General features: G+C 38.7%; 2 protein-coding genes across 2 annotated transcripts; both read right to left on the bottom strand.

Moving 5' to 3' along the window:
- Window positions 1–1,351: 1,351 nt before the first annotated feature.
- Window positions 1,352–3,547, bottom strand: LOC107700027 (endosialin-like). Its single transcript, XM_016501522.1, has one exon. It carries the CDS (start codon window positions 3,441–3,443, stop codon window positions 1,401–1,403), a length of 2,043 nt encoding a protein of 680 aa, XP_016357008.1. The 5' UTR covers window positions 3,444–3,547; the 3' UTR covers window positions 1,352–1,400.
- A 10,527-nt stretch (window positions 3,548–14,074) lies between these two features.
- On the bottom strand, window positions 14,075–18,300 carry LOC107699980 (CAAX prenyl protease 2). The gene is made up of 8 exons (XM_016501442.1): window positions 18,176–18,300; window positions 17,976–18,078; window positions 17,738–17,821; window positions 15,743–15,821; window positions 15,203–15,370; window positions 14,923–14,994; window positions 14,795–14,857; window positions 14,075–14,715 (listed from the first exon to the last, which is right to left on the bottom strand). The coding sequence occupies exons 1-8, from the start codon at window positions 18,298–18,300 to the stop codon at window positions 14,495–14,497; spliced, it is 915 nt and encodes a 304-aa protein (XP_016356928.1). The 3' UTR covers window positions 14,075–14,494.
- Window positions 18,301–19,135: the final 835 nt, after the last annotated feature.

Here is a 19,135-nt window from a genome sequence, read left to right as displayed (position 1 = left end):
AAAAACAGATGTTTTAAATACATTCAGACAAATATTTCGGCTGATCATGTCGGTTATTATACGATAATGATATGCCGTCAACAATCCTAACGTGGTAAACAAACTGACCGTTTCACGCTTTTGTTGCTCCACTAGACTCCAAAATGGCTCACTTTTACAATATTTCAAAAAGGGAAAAACAATCTTTTGGTGAATTAGCCACAGAGAAAAACACGTGATTAGAAAAAAACTACTATGACCTAGTGCAAGTTCGGCTTTTATTAAAATCACGTTAGTTTGTAGAAGACATACAAAAACTCAAATATCAGACAGTGACTACTACTGGTGGGACTGTGCCAGTACAACACAAAGCGGCCGAGCCAGCTGTCATTCTCCTCGCTGCTATCAAAGCAGGCGCGAATTTGAACTGGAAAAAGTGTTGATCAAATTTTATTGGTGACAGCAAGTGAGATTTAGTTGAATATTACTAGTATTTGTTAAACAATTTAGTGGGATACAGTAAAAAAAACATAAATTGCGTGCTGAAACAAATGGTTGTTGATGTGTTATATATTATTATGGAATAATAACAATAAAAATCCTGTTGGCATACTTTTTATTCTCTTGCTTACTTACATTTTCTATTTATCTGAAGCCAAAAGTGTTTTGTGCAAAACTGTTTCTGTAGGCTCATGTCTATTACTGATCTCTGTTTCTATTTCTTGTTTTCTTTTTCTCTTGTTATAATCTGTCTTAATGGTGAAAATACTAAAATAAAAATAACATGGGTATCTCCAGTATTACTGTATATTTGATCCAAATCCCGCAACGTTATAGTCTCCATTAGACAAACAACTTTTCCTGAATTAAATGAAGTCATAGTAACTGCTAGTTAAACTGATGCACTTAGACCTGTTTCATCTCTAATATGTAAATGTCTTTATCAAAACAGCCTAAAGTCTCTAGACAAACAGTTGTAGTTGCATACCTCACTGTTGGGGGTGCTGTAGCATAAACTGTGCGAGTGGAACAAATACATTTAAGATGTTGATATTATATGTTTTTTTTAGTTCTACTCATAGGCTTCATAAAATGATCATTCATTGTATTATATGAAAAAGAGATGCATGCTAAATTCTGTTTGCTATGTCCCACTTTCCACAAAATGTTTCTTTTATACAGTTTGGGGGTTACTGCTCCACTTCCATTGAAAATAATTGATGTTCTCTCCATTGTCTGAAAAGAATGTCTAAATGTTGAATTGTGCACCTAGTGACTATTTTGCCCTTATATCCCACAGGATCATACAGAATACCAAAGTGACATCAGTGTTATCACACCAAAACAGCTTGAAGAAGTCCAGGGTCATTGCTGATTTTTTTTAATTTATTTATTTATTTTTTTTTTTAAGTCATGTTTACTCAAGCTCGAGAATTTGCTGTGCTTGATTTTTCAGGCTTGGAGGTGGTGGTCCAGCGGAAACAGTCTGTGATGCTTTTGCTCCGTGGCTCTACAGCACAACTCGTGCAATAAACAATGCCTAACGCTAACATGACCACAATAAAAACACATAGTGGTACCAGCAGTGCCACAAGCAGCCAGCTTTTGTCGTGTTTCTTCCTGTCACCTGGACGCTGTTCTGTTCCCGATGCCAATGCATCTTCTGGTATTTGCAATGTTGGAGGAGTGAGCATGACAAAATCCCATTTTCTCTTTGGCACAGATGTCGAAGCCTCTGAGGGTCCTTTGTTTCCTGAAGTCCTTACATCTGCTGTATCACCAGCTGCTATTGATATTTCCTCCTCATGTGCATGCTCTTGATGAGAATTGTCTGAAGTTGTAGTATCCATCAAAAAGTTTGATGAAGGTGAATTCGGAGATGCATGCTCAATTAAATCAGGTTCCTGTGTGGTCACATCTCCCTCCTGTGTCTTCTCCGTAAACCAGCTCAGGTAAGTCAGATGCCACTCTATGCTTGGGGAATCTGTTAGCGATTCCAGAAGGTTGGCATCTGTCATCAGTTCAGGCAAGCTGGGATCATTCAGTGTTGCATCAGCTGATTCAGCCATCAAGTGTTCATCCTCTTTGACAGGCCGACAGTAGTAGTTGTCCTCTTGCAACATATAACCCTCCTCACATTGACACTCAAATCCACCTTCGTAATTTTTGCACACCTGCTCGCAAATGTCTGGAGTTTTGCACTCATCGATATCTTCGCATTGCTCTGAATCTTCTCCGAGTGGAGAGAATCCGTCATGACAGCGGCACGTGTAGGAACCAGGCAAGTTCTCACAGATATGAACGCACTTTCCTTCCATACATTCATCCACGTCCACACATTCTCCAAACTCAGACAGAAGGTAGCCCTCATTGCATCTACACTCAAATGTACCAGGTGCATTGACGCATTCCTGCGGGCATGGTTTCTGCAAGCACTCATCTATATCAAGACAACTCTGACCATCACCAGACAGGAGGTACCCCTCGGGGCATTTACAGCGATGTCCCTGAGGAGTGGACTCGCACTCAAACTCGCAGTTGGCGCTATGGCAGGGATCCGAGAGCTGGCAGGTCTTTCCGTCTTCTGCCAGAACATAATTCTCAGAGCACTCACAGTAGTAATGAGTATCTGAGTTCACACAGTAGTGCTCACAGCCACCATTGTCCTGTTTGCACCAGTCCATCGGAGTGTCAGTGCAGAGCGGTGCATCTTTCGACCAGCCAACACTTCCATCCTCTCTCAGCATGCACAATACTGACTGGTCTTCCTTGTCTCCATCGGGACAAGGGAGAGTTGCCACTGAGCCAAAAGGGATGTGAGTAAGAATAGTACTTGCCAGTTCAAACGGGGTGGTGTAGAGTGCAGGACCCCCTCCTTCTTTTTGAAGAGCTGGGCACATCCCTTGGTAGGTGTAGCGGCAGAGGAAACCTTCCACGGCCACTGCACAAGATCCATCGAGCCATTTGAAGTTGTTCTTGTCATTGCCACTTTTGTCAGCCGTGTTGTAGGTAATGACCACACAACGAGGAGCAGCACAAGCATTGGCTAAGTCGTCACGTTGCCAGTTCGTGTACTGTGTTTCCTGATCCCCAGTGATCCAGGTAAAGCCCCTCAAAGGGCGCGTGGCCGAGCACTGCCGAGGTTGTCGCTGAAGACCAATCCACAACCTGATTCTGGGCCGGGAGCCACGTCTGACCCCTGACGATAGGAGGTCATGGATCATGGAAGCTTCTTCTGGTCCTTTAATGGTAGCCAGGTTTCCCCCTTTATCATTGCAGCTCCTCCAGGACTCCCTGAAGGTCTTGCGCTGGAGATGAATGGAATAGCATCCCTCAGCGTTGCACACGCCATCCTGCTCCTGCAAGCTTTGTCCCATGACTCCCTTACACCAATACAAATACAGAAGACCAAAGAAAAGACAGGGATATGCAGCACAGCATTTTCTAACAGTCCTGTTTCCCATAATTGCTTTTTTTTTCTACAGCTGAGGTATTTCTTGTGCTTGCCTGCAGTTTTTTCTAACCTAATTAGATATTTAAATTTACCTATGAGCTCTTTCAAACCTCTGGTCTCTCTGCTCAAAGAGATGACTTTTGTCTGCAGTCTGTCTGCAGCAGAGAGATAGAGAAGGAGGGTACAGACATTTGCTATTGGAAGAGGGGGCGGGTAATGAGTGTGCTGAGTGGTGGAGGGAGATTCAGCCTGTGGTTTTCCCTTGTGCCGTATGGTTTTCATAAGTCTGTTTAAGGAAATAGTTTGTGACCCTGCCAACAAGTCCTCCCCCAGCCCCCCCATCCTCTACTCACTCGTCCAATCACTACAACAATCACTATCACAAATCCATCCATCCAACCTGAAAACTTCATCTTGGGTCATCCTGATCAGATTTCACATTTTTCCATTCTTGTATTCTTGTATGGTTAATTTTTGCACAGCTGCTCAGACAGTTCCTTGACTTTAAATGAATTTAACATTATTTTTTATATGAAATTAATTTGAAGTGATACAATGGCTTCAAAAATATTGAACTTAATTTTGTATAGCCTGTACCCTGTCTCATCACTTTATTGATGCATTGAAATTCCTTTAAACAACGGAAAGCAACTAAACATTAGAGAATATGCTAGTTTTATTATATGTCACCTAAGAAAGTTATTTATGTGGAGATCATGAGGACGTTAGTAAGGACATCGTGAAAATAGTCCATGTGACATCAGTGGTTCAACCGTAATGTTATGAAGCTACAAGAATACTTTTTGTGCGCAAAGAAAACAAAAATAACAACTTTATTCAGCAATTTCTTTTGTTGCATGTCAGTCTTCGACACGCGTTCACGAGAGTACCACAACCCATGCGTGTGGTGCTGCTGACGCAGGGGCCAGTGCACAAAAAGTATTCTTGTAGCTTAAAAATAAACCTTAAAATTAAGGCTGAACCACTGATGTCACATGGACTATTTTAATGATGTCTTTACTACCTTTATGGGCCTTGAATGTGTCAGTTGTGTTGCTGTCTATGCAGGGTGAGAAAGCTCTTGGATTTCATCAAAAATATCTTAATTTGTGTTTCAAAGACAAACAAAGGTCTGACGGGTTTGGAACGACATGAGGGTGAGTAATATATGACAGAATTTTCTTTTTTGGGTGAACTATACCTTTTAAAACTTCTAGATAAAACAAAAACATAGTCAGTATAGTAAAAGCAGAAATGCAAGCTGAGCTCTGACTGCTGTTGGACTGATTCAAGGTGTAATGATGATGATGTTTATAAAAACGTGAGAATATGTAGAGGTTTCCTAACAGTGGTCAGAGCCTTCTTCTCAATTGCATGGAACCACTAAACCACAAAGGGTCAAGGCTTTTCCCTTTAAGACAGGAGAGAAGTATTTGTCCAAGACCACAACCTAATGTTCTCCAATTCAAACTCAGACTCTCATAAATTTTAGATATCCGGTTGTCGATACATTCTTTATTTTTGAGACATTGATCCACATTGAGCTCAAGAATATCAGGTATTGTTATCTCTAATCCTCACCAGCACAGAAGTCAGCAGATCGGCAGTCTTACTTAAGCAAAGCCTGCTGTTCATTACTTCAGAACTTGGAATAACCCCACTCACTCTTTGTCTCTACAAACTCTCTTACATTTATTTCTCTAAACCAAATAATAAACCTTTCTGAAATCCATACCAAAAATCTTACGTACCTATTCCAATTTAAACAAGTCTATCCTGGTGTGGACTTTCTAACTCGAACATACTTGACCAAAGTAAAATTCCCAAATACCTCTTATTATATAGACAAAATAACAGAATAATCCAATAAATATTCACACAGAAGAGACAAAAGAAGGACCACAGATCAATTCTGCAAAAAAAACATGGATAAATTCTTTCTACTGAAAAAAAACATCAGAAAAAGGTAAATTTTGTTTTTATGTTCATAACCCTCAAGACACACTAATCTACATCTGCCTTTTTGTCCTCAATTCTCCAGACATTGAAACTCTCTATTCTGAGGGCACATCTGCCTGCTATTCCACATTAAAAGCTGAGATTTGCATCTTTGCTTGTGCAAGATAAGGCTTCCTGAATAGAGATCAGAAAGACTGGATGCTTAAAGCAACACAACTGTTCTTGTGTTTCATAGCTGGACCTTGCAATGGAACTTTTCTGTGACAAGCGCATAGAAACAGTATCAACTGAAGAATTTTTTCCACCACTTTGGGGAATGACTGTCAGTAAAACAGACTGATTGTATTGCCAAATTCACTTCATTTCAGCAGTCAAATCTGTACAGCTTGAAGTTCACACATAAGTTCACACAGTCAATCACAGTCAATTGAGAACCTTTTTGTACTTATGGGTTTGTAGAATATGATAGTAATCTTCGATATGCACCGTTACAAGCTTAGTAAAAACCATATTAAAGTGATATAACAGTAGTTCAACTGCCTATTCATTTCATTGTGTGCACAGCTTTCAGACAGCCATGCTATGCTGTTTGGTCACTTATATCAGATTGGCACACTCCCCTGTCTAGTATTTCAAGACAAATAAATAATGGTCATGAGTGGTTACAAAGGGTCAGTTCCTGAACTAGGTCTGCAGACTGGAGATATTATCCTGAGGATACAACCTCAGAAGAAGCTATTTTTGCAAGTTTTATGTTTTTTCTCTTGATCTTAACATTATATGCCTTTTATCGTTTTAAGCCTCTTGGGGAAATGTTTCAAACACAATTACATTAACCAAGTGGTTCTTACATTTGTTTAGTGATAGCCTACATTTTTCTTGAAAAAAAAAGTTTATATTTTTTAGCTTTATATTTTTTCTGATGAATAACAGAACAGTAAAAAACTACACTTAAATGGTTAGTTCACCCAAAAATGAAAATTATGTCATTAATTACTCGTTACTCACCTCATGTCGTTCCAAACCCGTAAGACCTCCGTTCATCTTCGGAACACAAATTAAGCTATTTTTGATGGAATCTGAGAGCTCTCTGACCCTCCCATAGACAGCAATGATATTACCACGATCAACGCACAGAAACGTAGCAAGGACATCGGTAAAATAGTCCATGTGACATCAGGGGTTCAACCATCATTTTACGAAGCTACGAGATTACTTTTTGTGTGCAAAGAAAACAATAATAACATAATTTATTCAGCAGTTCTTCTCCCCGAGTTACCATCTTCCGCCATTTTGGAGAGTACCCCAGAACGTAATCAGCATTGTTTACGTTCAGTAGACAGCATGCGCATGCTAAATGTAAACAACGCTCATTACGTTGATGGTGGAAGACGGTAACTACTTATTTTACCGATGTACTTGCTACGTTTCTGTGCGTTGATCGTGGTAATATCATTGCTGTCTATGGAGGGTCAGAGAGCTCTCAGATTCCATCAAAAATATCTTAATTTGTGTTCCGAAGATGAACGAAGGTCTTACGGGTTTGGAACGACATGAGGGTGAATTAATGACAGAATTTTATTTTTGGGTGAACTAACCCTTTAATGAACGTTAGTTAGGCCTGCAATATTCTCTTCTTTTCTGTAATTTCTGTGTTGCAAAAGTAAATGAATTAATAAAAATTGATAGTGCTTAGCAGAAGCAATATGAAAGGTATAGTTGACCTAAAATAAAAATCCTGTCATTATACTCACTATCATGTCTCTCCAAAATGTGTCTGAAAAACACCAAAAAGCTAATAAAATACCCTAAGTGTAGTCCATATGAATTGTGTGCATTGTTTTGAAGTCTTCTGAACAGACAAACAGACTCTAATTTAAGTCATAGTCACTCAAAATCTTGTCACGAACTTCTAAATGTGATGCGCAAGCATGAACATCTGTATGTTTACCTTTATTGTAATGGTTTTGTCTAAAAATGTTTCCATTAAGTCAACATACTAATTAAAAGCACAACTCTACAACCCACTGTGTCAAGCTTCAAATTCAATATGACTAACAAAGGATGTTGTAGTATGTTTGCCCCCATCTGAGCATGAAGGACCCTGCTTGATGTATGCATTTAAGTGATATCCTGATGAGGAATGCTGGGAAACGGTGTTTGCTCATTCTGGAAGGGGGGTTACTTTTAACATCCTGTCTCCCATTTTCTCAACACCCTATGTTGAGAGATCAGAAAGCCACTAGAGGTGTCTGCACTAGTGATTTAGCAGGACTTTCTGCTCAACTCTCTGACCCTGGATAACCCTTTAACCTGTTCATGCCCCTGACCTCTTGCATGTTTAATTTCCAACAGCTCACATAAACCGGAAAATATTGCTACAGTGACTCTTGGGTGGTTTGGGATGTGCTCTTTCTGTATTTTTGTCGATTCAAATGGGTCGTTTGGACCGTTTTAAAGGGCTTGCAAGAATATACAACGCGTGTCTATTGGTGGAAAAGAGGTTTGGAAAAACTGGAAGCTTATGGGTTCTTATGTAATTCTTTTCTAATTCAGTACACAGGCCGAGCCTATATTTCATTCTGTCATCAGCTGCTTGTTCCAAGTCAGAGGTTGTAGCCAGCATCGAACTGCTACGTATACACTTTTCCTTTATTGGTTCGAAATGAATCATGGTTACTGCTTTGATAAAATGTCAATAAAACACACATATGCAACCTACTGTGGAGAATAAACCAATAAATCTACTTTTTTTCATTACTTTATCCATGATGAGCTACTCATTTTTCCTACCTCATCAGATTTTTAAAGAGCAAACTAGCTTTCACAGAACATTTGTTTTCTTCTCCCATCCTCTTTTTTCAGTTTTCATTCTGTAGACGTAAGAGCTTAAACAAAACCTAGCCATTTACCCTGGCGTCCTCTATCCCTTTCTGGTTTTCCAATTGTAGTTTGTGACTGTAGGAGGCTTTGATCTATAAAACCATTTCACTCTAGTCCTCAAGCCTGGTATGAAAGTCTGCAATGACTTCTCCTAGTTTCTTTATTACCTCAGCTCCTCTTCTAACTGATGTGCATAGCATATGCTGGCTCTGATCTAGATAGCATCTGCTCATTCTCTCTGTAGATTTGCTTACTTAGATTGAGAAACCTTCACATTCCTCAGAGCTTTTCTACCCTGCTGAGGTTGAGGTCTTTGTCGTGGAGTCTTCAGCAGTGATGCTTCACAAAAAGAATCAAATCGAAGACGTCGCACTGAATATCACTATGGTCTAGACAGCCCAAAAATAGTTTGTGAAGGCCAAGATATAAAGAAAAACTCAAGTGTTTGGTGTCTGCTGGTAGTCTATGATCTTAAAGTCCTTAAAGTATCTCACAGGTCCCTTCGGGATAAGAGCGCTTGGCAGGCGTAGTGTCTGGTTGCATTGCTAACAGAAGTATCACTATGTTAAAATCACATGGTACTGCGATATTTTAAGCAGACTCCTTTTGGAATCCTCTCCTGGTTGAAAAATTCTTGATTCACTGCCATCAAATAGTCCCTTAGTATTTAGTAGCAGCTTTCAACTAATCCCATGTTATTTTTTCCCCTCACACCTATTATGCAATAACATATATTTGTCTACACATACTTGGACCATGCAGGGAGAGCAGTAAAGGGCATCAGGTGAGGTGTAAGGGTTAAGGAGAACAATCTGAAAACCCCTGATGCTACTGTGAATAGTCTAGAGCAGACTCTTTACATCAGGCAGATGCTTTTATCCAAAGTGACACTGCATTCCCATATTATTAGTTCATGCATTCCCTGCAAATTGAACCTATGACCTTGATGTTGTTAGCGGCACACTTTACTGTTTAAGCTGCAGGAACACTTTTCATGCTTGGAACCACACAGAGATGTATAATAAATCTCAAGACCCACCATAAATGTTTTGGAACAATTTCTGAAGAAAAAAAAATATTTTTATATATATTTTCCTTGTAAAATTATTTCGTTGGATAAGCCTGCTAACTTGCCTACATTTCATCACATTTCCACAATGCGTATGGAAAGCTATAAATGAGGACATGAACAAAGACATGACTGTGCATGCAAAAAAAGAAAGAATATTTTTGCTTTCTTGGTGGCACAGCAAGTAAGAGCAGCCATATTAATGTAGTTACGCATTGACTTTGCAGTTCAATAAGTAAATCATATGTTTATTCAGAAGCCACCCAGTAAAGCATTCGTTAGAAGGATTTAAAGAGATAGTTCACCCAAAAATGAAAATTACCCTATGATTTACTCACCCTCAAGCCATCATAGGTGTATATGTATATGACTTTGATATAAGCCAAGAGGAGACTTGTTTTTCTTTGCTCCTGCAAACAAAACTTGGTTCTCGCGAGACTAGCATATTCTCACCAGAGCTTACACTACACCAACTGCCACTCTCTCGTGAACATGAGTACGACAGTTAGTGGAAGCTGGACATTATGGTTTATAAAGTTTTAAATATGGATGTTTTTCTTACACAAATGCATCGATTCGCTTCAGAAGGCCTTTATTAACCCCCCAGAGCCATGTGGAGTACTTTAAATGATGGATGGATGCACTTTTTTGGGCTTCAAAATCTCAACCCCCATTCACTGCTATTATAAAGCTGGGAAGAGCCAGGACATTTTTTAATGTAACTCAGATTGTATTCATCTGAAAGAAGAAAGTCATATACACCTGGCTTGAGGGTGAGTAAATCATGGAGTAATTTTCATATTTGGGTGAACTATCCCTTTAAATCAGTAACTCCTGAGTTCGCAAATCCTAATGAATGATTCAATAAAATAACCAATTCATAAGTCAAGTCAAGTTGAGCTTTATTGTCATTCTGCTGCATGTGGGGATTTGTTTGAAGACGAGGAAACGAGACTAACAGACATAAAAACACAGTTTTTGGGACCCGGAGTAGCCACTGCGTCCGACCGCGCCGCCATCTTGGATATTATAGAGGCATTTGTTAGTGAATCGGATTACACAAGTCTCTCTGTATTTTTGCGTGCTACAGCACACAACCAAAGTTGCCTCCAAGCAAGAAACAATGCACATTCTGCAACACATTTCTGGTGAATCATGTCAGAAAAATGTAAATACAAATTATGCCCAACAACAAACTTGTTAACTGAATTTGAGAACTTGCTTCTTTATATTTCTGAAATGGCATGAATGCTTCATTCTCACACTCCGCCTGACCCACCAAAGTCACGACCCACAATTTGAAAAGCACTGGTGTATATCAATCTTAAACAGGTGGCCATGAAAAAAGGATAAAAGAAAATAAAATTAGCTTATGGCCTTTTAGCACTTTTACCTCACACATACCTTAGACGCACTACTACCTTGAGGCAGTACACGCTGTACAATGATAATGAGCTTTACAAAAACAAGGTGTTGAGTTCATTCAGTATGTGCGTACGGATTTAATGGGTTCCATCGTTTGTTTATTGACTTAAAGCGGCATGGCTCTCAAGCGAGGCCGACCCTACAGGGCCTCTGAGCAGGAGGCAGAAGCCGCTCATCATTCATTAGACATCCTGAATCTATTAGTCAAGACTACGTGGCAAACGTATTCAGCAGAATGTATTCCCAAGGACTTTTCACTTTGAGAAAAGGCGACTCAATTACTGTTAAAGTATTTACATCTCGCTGAGCTAGCCTGTTTCCTTTCAGATTTTTTGCAAGGGCTCAGACCTTCTAAACTGTCTCCATCTCAATCTTGAATTACTCCCCAGCCTTTCAAAAGAACAACGGTGTAGTCACATGTCCTCAGGATACAATGCACAGTCTCCTTTGTTGTTTTATTTAGCCCATTTAACATTGTGGAGCGGAAGGATGGTTTGAAGACAAAGCCACATCTTAGAGAACATTAAATATGTTCCAGTTATCCATGTTTCAAAACATCAAGAAAAATGACAGGGTAAAGTCTAGCGAGATTTTTCTTGCAAAACAATTATCTTTAAATGTATGGTCTGCGTTAAACATACTATGTAAAGCCATGAATGGAATGTTGCGGGTTTCGTGGAATTCAACGTAACACGATATGGAAAAGCAGGTAGATGGCAAGCTCACAGAGTCTGCTTTTTAATTTACAACAGAACAATTTACTTTGGCTCGTTGAAAGAACAAAACAACAAAATGCTGTTGAGGCAGAAATGATCAAGATCTGTGTGAATTTGTGGCAAAAAAATAGTTCTAACAATAAACATCTGCTGCTCACAGACAGGAAATCGTGGCCTTTCTATGATTACACCAAAAACTCCCCTTCTTGTCTTTGAAGAGGAAAAGGGATTCATTTTTAAATTAGTCAATTACCCTGGGTCCACTTGTTTGTTTGCTTGTACACAGAAAGAATAGGAAGTCGAGGAACTATACGTTACAACAAGTGGTGCATTTACCATACAGCAATCTGTATTGCTGTGGGATCCTAAAAATCTTCTTTAAGTCAATGCACAACTGTCAGTGCAAAGTATATTTTGCCTTTCCAAAAGGAATGATCAGATCCCTTAATGGACATTCCAGGTCTATCAATGTCTTTCTAACTCTTCACCTTGATTATAAACACAACAGACAGATATAAACGAAGCCCAGCTGACACCTGCTTATGAAAGAGAAGGGGGCAAGAAGATTTTGAGGCAAGCAAAAGAGTTTGAGCAGTGTGAAATGGAAAATGAAAAGCTGATAAAATATTCCAGATTTCGCCAGCTAAATTGCTGCAAAAGAGACCAATAACGAGAAAAACAGTCTGGAATGGGAGAAAGAGTCATGATGTTAAAACTCTCATTATTTCCATGATCTCTGGCTGGCTAGCTGGAGGCAACCCAGACCTCAACCAGACTCCAATATTCTTACAATCTAATTATTAAAACAATATGTGCTTCCAACGCAAAGTTCTTAATATGCTTAACACGTCTGCCGTTCTTATTTTGCCTGCAATTGCACCATGAGCTTCAGTTCAGTTCAGAACAGTCAGTCGTTTTTCTTCCTCTGTGTTGGTGGATACTGATAGCTGCTTGTGGTTATTAGAAAAACAGAACATCTTCCATAGAAAAATGGCAAATAAATCACCCTTGCACAAAATAAAACTATATTTGGTTTCAGAATACACCAACTTACATCATATTTCACCAGCACTGATGGTTTTGTCATTGGCGCTGCCAGTGGAAAACCATATATTTGCATGAGGCCAATGAAACACATATGTGAACATATAACGGGAGAATGGTGAACACATTAACAATCGCCACGGGTTCCGGGAGCCAAAATATCTTCAAAGTTTCAGAACACAATGGCTGCCCTCGGAATTGCATTAGGCCCCCAACCGCAAAAAGTCAGCCGGTGCTCCTGAGGGTGACCGTTAATTCATCATGGAAAATTGAGTCAGAAGATCTGGATTTCTGGTAAAGCTTCTCTGGTGAATCACTTTAGAGTCTGATATCATTTTTTGAATATATATGCTACAATATAAAGCATAAGCAAACTCTCTTAGCTACTGAATTCCTTCAGTCCTTCACACCTGAGGGTCAATGTAGATGAAGCAAAGGGCAACCGCTCTGTTTGGAGAACGGTAATAAACCTCAGACATCTCACTGCGCCTCTCTTGTTACGGCTCCCAGATACTCTGCATTTGGGTTTCCACCAGGCCTCAGGAGGACCCTGGAATTAAAGTTTCCTGGAGCCTCAGTCTACCTCAGCCGAGCAGAACCATTCGGAACACTCCAAACACACCGAGGAGAAAAAGAGCTAGAGTTTTTCATTGCTCTGCTGACACGTCCTCAAAGTTTCAGACACAAAATCTGTGTTTGTTTTTTGTGGAAATCCTTTTGTTGAACATTGAATAGTGTGTTATATTGATTGCCAATTATTATTGGAAGACTGACAGCTGCTGATGCCCAACACATGGTTTGAAATCAAATACCCTCAAAGTCCAACATTCCACAGAAATGTGTATTTGGCAGGAGCGTCCATATGGAAGATTTCTTTGTGCCGTGACCTGAGAAGTTGCGTGGCAAAAAAACACAGGAAATATGTTGCAGGAAATGTGTTGCACAAATTCATTTATCATTGGAGATCACTATCAAACAAGAGGAGATAGAGCCAAATAAAACTGCCTGTTAGCTGGAAGATGCACATTGCTAATTACTTCCCATAGGTACAAACTCCAATGTTATTTTGAAAGGCTAGTGCATAAATGAGGAGCGTTCACAGGAGAGCAATGTACCAGGTATTTTTAGCTCTTTGTATCTGTTTGTTTAGTTATCTAAGTGTCTCTATAGATATGTTCTCCATTACACTGGTCCTCATCACCATAACTGAACTTTGAAAATAGAAACAGAGACAGCAAACCATATAAAGTACACTCATGACAACATTGATGTTTTATCCATTATATTGGGCTGCATTCACATGCTCAGAAATACAGTAAAATAGCAATATTGTGAAATATTATTACAATTCAAATAACATTTCTATTTTAATATAAACTGTTAAAAATAATTGTTGCTAATTGAAAAAGCTTAAATAAAATGTTTACTTGGTAATGATTTTAAGATAACATTTAAAAAAAAATTAAAAAATAAAATCTACTTTGAAATATTAATGTTATCTCTAAAATAACTGACTATTGTCAATGTTGAAAACAGTTGTGCTGCTTAATATTTTTTTAAATATATAATAATGCTTTTTTTCTGAATTCTTATGAATACAAGGCAGAGAATGCTGCTCATCTGAGATTAGTATTATTGAATGTCGACTAGCATCTCATCTTTTATACACATCAGCACCTGGTTTTAATTTAACAACACGACAGCTGATAATTTTAACTGAAAGAAAAAGAAATATGGGGCATAATGAAAGAATAAAACATTCGAATGAGCCACTGAGCCACACGCCACTCTTACCACAAAAAGGCAAGGAAATGAAACATGACAGTCATTTACTCATCATCTAGGCTGATGAATGTCTTTTTCATGAAAGCAACATGCTTCATTTACTGTCTTTCATGCTCTTTCCCCAGTCATATTTTTTAAAGACTGTGAGGTACATTTCAATCCAGGCACCGTGAAGATGTGTCATGCACAGGCAGAGCGAGGTGTAAGCAGTAGACTGCAGATGGGGGTCATGCCATAAAAAGCAGGATCTGTGAAGGGGAAGAGGAGGATGAGGAAGAGCAGAACACCCAGCTGGTAGGAGAGCAGGATCACAGGCCTCTGTGGGTGCTGTAAAACTGAGCCAATGGCAGGAAAACCCATCTGGTTGCAAAACGAGTGGCACAACACGAGTCCCACCAGACCTGGGTCATTAAGATATTGAAATCTTATGTGAGGCGCAAGTTAGACAACACTGTCTTTAGAAATGTCATTAATACTCACCTGTCCTTATGAATATGAAGGCAGAGTAGACTCCAAAAACGTAAGTATAAGTGAACTGGAAAGCTGAAAGATAACATTTAATTAAGTCTTAGCTGAGACAATGCCAAATGACTTTTAATTGCATTTACCTGCACAAATTAGGATCTCAAACACAGTGTCTTGTCCAAAGCGAAGCTGTTCAATGTTATGATGGAAATGGGCTGTGTGGGACAGAAAGCACACAGTAAAGTCATCAAAACAATTAATGGAAAATCCAACATTCCCTGACACGCTGAGCTTTAAAACATCTCCGAACAATACCTCTTTAAAAAAGCATTCACAATACTGGCATATTCACTGCTCATTATCAGAGCTTGACAGCGCCATCTGCTGAATGGACCACATTATATTTTTGCTACTTTAACATACCCACGCCAAAGAAGAGTGGACTGATGAAGATGGCAGCAGTGGGACCAGTGCATGGCACCAACATTGGAATCATGCAAGCCCGAAAAACAAACTCCTCTGTTAATGGAGCCACCACCTGGTTCCTCAACCATCGCAAATCTTTCACACACTTACTCCAAGATCGAGAATCTGCTCAGTCATGAAGATCTCAGTATTAAATTGTGATGAAATGCAATGAACAAATATATTCAGATTCATGAGATCATTTTTTAATATTCAATAATATTTTTACTCATATATTTAATATCATATACATGCATATATATAGTGAGAAATCTAGAAAGTCAACTAATTGATCAAAACGACAGTAAAAACAGTAAATATTATTACAATTTAAAATAACTCTTTCTATTTGAATATATTTTTAAATGTAATTTATTCCTGTGATGCAAAGCTGAATTGTAAGCAGCCATTACTCCAGTCCTTAGTGTCACAGAATCCTTCAGAAATCCTTCTAACATGCCGGTATTATGAAAATGCATATTAATTGTTCATACTAACTCAGGCCTGCTTTGACATCATGAAAAAGTCCTCTTGGACTCTCAATTGCCAGCTGGGTCAGAGGTCCAAGAAATAGTACCTGTGCCCAAAAAAAAAAAGAGAGAGACAGAAATTTTTTTTTTTTGGTTTAATGCTTGCTTAAAGGGGTCATGACATGGATTTTTTAAAGATTGTTTTGATATGTTCCTTGAGGTTTACTTATAATGTTAATAACGTTTTTGCACAAAAAAAAAAAAAACATAAATATGTGGAAAAATGATCATTTTCAATCCTCATTATTTTCAATCCTCATTCTGCCCCTTTCTCTAAAACGACCTGTTTTTAAGGGGCGGGTCCCTTAAAGCTTCTCAGTAATCACCCACTGTTATGATTGGCTAATGTCATTGCATAGGAAATAGTATCAATGCCCCCTCGCTATTGCATGTGAGTGTTTTTGACTACATTATCAAAAATAAAATGGTAATTTCCAGACAAAGCATTATGAAATCATTTACTTACGGTTTGTGATGCAGCTGCAGTCAGATCTACCGCTTCATCTTTCAACAAGTGATGAGTTCATTTGCAAAAACAGATAACAAAGATATGTTTCAGTTTTTTTATTTTTTATTATGCATTCCAAGCAGAGCATGTGAGTGTAGCGGAGCAGGGAGCGTAGCGGTCATATTTCCTTCGACGCGGAGAGCGCCCTTCTGAAGATTCCGCTCCCTCGCTCAACCCAAAATGCCCTTTGGTAATTTGCTAGTTCAAGAATCTGTTCTATACTCCTCTGATTATATAATGGTAAATATTACAATATCATAGCACAACAACAGTGATCAGCAATAATGATAAGCCTAATACTCACAATAAAAATAATAAAGTCATATAGATCATAACACAGTCTCGGCGGTAAGAAGTGGAGAAGTATCCTTCACCTGAAATGTTTGTCTTTTCAACTTGAAATGTGAGGCAAATGTTGGATCACAATAATTAGGAACCACAGTTTCCACAGATCCCTTCACTCGATTGGGATGATCTCTTTTATTCTGGACAGCAAGGGCAGTGACTGTAGCATCGCACGTATTTTGCAGTATTAAACACGTATTTATACCGATTTCATCAGGCTCCGAAAATTCTTCAAAAAGAACACAAAGCATGCCCTTCTCAGCTGCCATAGTTGCAACTCTAGCGTCAATAGAACAGGGTGTTCAACGCACCACCGTTTCCGTTTAAAAAACGTTTTGCAACGTTTTGTCGCGGCTGAAAGCAGCCCTGACTGATTGATATCCCACAATCCTGTGCATTCCATTCCGTGATTGGGTGAGCTAAAAAATAAATATGACGTCTGAAAGTTGCATTTGGTGGTCAGTTTGTGTGTAAATGTATATTTCTGACTAACTTTTTGCACTTTTGATGTTATTTCTAGCAAAAAAATCAGTACTATAGTAAATAAATATTCATATAGACATCACCAAAACTCGTTCTATTTTGTTGTAGATCATTAAACTGTTATACTGCCCCACAAGCCTCATGTAACTGTCCAAAATCAGTTACATGAGGTGCCTTGTGTAAAAACGTTGCCTGCAATGTCATCGCCTGATAAGGCAGCTAGGCAGCAAGTAAGCTATTCCTCAATGTCTTTGTCTGGAGGCGGTGTTTATGCAAATGCTTGTGCCCGGGTGACATCACATTGCACCTCAGATCCAAAACTAGCCATTTTTGGAGCTTGATTAAATTAATGCGTTGTTTATAATGAGGAGGACGTTTTAAGCTATGAAACTTGCAGGATGTTTTAATAGTACAAAGACCTCTTATTTACCAAGAGATCAAGGCAAAATTTGATTTCTCATGTAATGACCCCATTAATCATTATCAGATGGTATTGTTTGTTTTTAATTTGCATAACTAAAAGATTATAAGGTGTACATTTGGGTTTAGAGGCCTGGTTTGTAACCGGTTACTGTACATCCAAAGGAAATGGAGAGTAAAACAAAAGAGAAGACAGCAATAACATACCACAGTGAGTGTCAGCGGCAACAGAGCAGCAGGAAAAAAACCGTCTAGACGAATGCCCAGCAGTGCCCACAATGGTGGACTTGGCTGTAACAAGTCCAAAGAAACATCATATTAAATTAAAAACAATTTATATAGATAAATAATAACTTATTAAATAAATAAATAATCTTAACACTTGATAAAGTACCTGTAAAGTATTCAGTCACATACATGAGGCACTCTGGCAGCCCACACTCACCCTGACTTTCATTGAATTTGTCCATGCCAACACAACCAGTGGTGAAGCAGCTGACACGCACAAAACACTGGTGAAACGCCTTTTTATTGTGTTTGGGTGATCCCTACAGAACGATTTAGACATTATACACTGCAACTGAACTGTAATCCTAGATAAATAATAGCACAGTGATTGCAGACACAGCTTCCTCACTAAGTTACCTGGGTAGGTTTCCCCTCCATACATACAAACTCCCAACATACATACAGGCAAGCAGTAAACAACACACAACAGATATCCAACACTCTTCTTCAAAAGTCTCTGAAAGGGTTATGATTGATAACATCGTCCGTTATTCCAAAGAAACATCAAGTCAAGTCAAGTCTGCTTTATTGTCAATTCTTCCACAGATGTAAACACAAAGCCCGCCGCCGCGGGTCTTACCTCCCTCGACGCGAGCTCTGTCCGCTCGATAGCATGTCAGCTGATCGAGATGAATAGCGCAGTCCGGAACGCTGTTGTTGAGCCATGTTTCCGTGAACACAAAAACACAAGTCTCTTACAGTCCTCTGAGTTGAGCGTAGTAGTCGGATGTAGTCCAGTTTATAAACATGCTGCTGTGTGAAAAGAAGATAATGAGCTTAAGCTACTTGCAGTTCATGACATAGCCTCCGTTGTCAAGCCTGAGCAATGTAATGTTATTCTAGCATTGTCACATTTTTATGTCTAGGTTATGTCTTCTCTTATGTTTTCTAAACTGTTTTAATTAACAACTGAATGTTTTAATAGTTGAAGTGGTTAGTTTTATTGCTCTTTTAACTTTATGCACTTATATCTGGAAATGTGGCCCAGACTAGTTTGGCTGATTTTAAGAAGTTTAGAGAGAGTAAAACTGTTGTAGTATTATGATTATTATTATAATTAAAGTAAATATTTATACAGATTTACTAGGTGGCAATGAGGTTGGCAGCTGTTATGGTTGACCAAAAAAGGAATTTCAATATTAACTATAATAATATGAATACAAACAATGTTTACTAGTAATAAAATAAAAAAATTGTTATAAACGCAAAAATACTTTTATATTCGCACACCATCTACCCGCCAAAATACGCATGTGAAGTGAGATATGATGAGCGTCAAAAACTGTCAATACCACCAACCTGTGGAAAATAAATTTA

This window comes from Sinocyclocheilus anshuiensis, unplaced genomic scaffold (assembly GCF_001515605.1).
Source record: "Sinocyclocheilus anshuiensis isolate Anshui unplaced genomic scaffold, SAMN03320099.WGS_v1.1 scaffold1023, whole genome shotgun sequence".
Taxonomy (NCBI): Eukaryota; Metazoa; Chordata; class Actinopteri; order Cypriniformes; family Cyprinidae; genus Sinocyclocheilus; species Sinocyclocheilus anshuiensis.
Note: the sequence above shows the minus strand (reverse complement) of the source record. Positions and strands in the feature narration are given on the sequence as shown.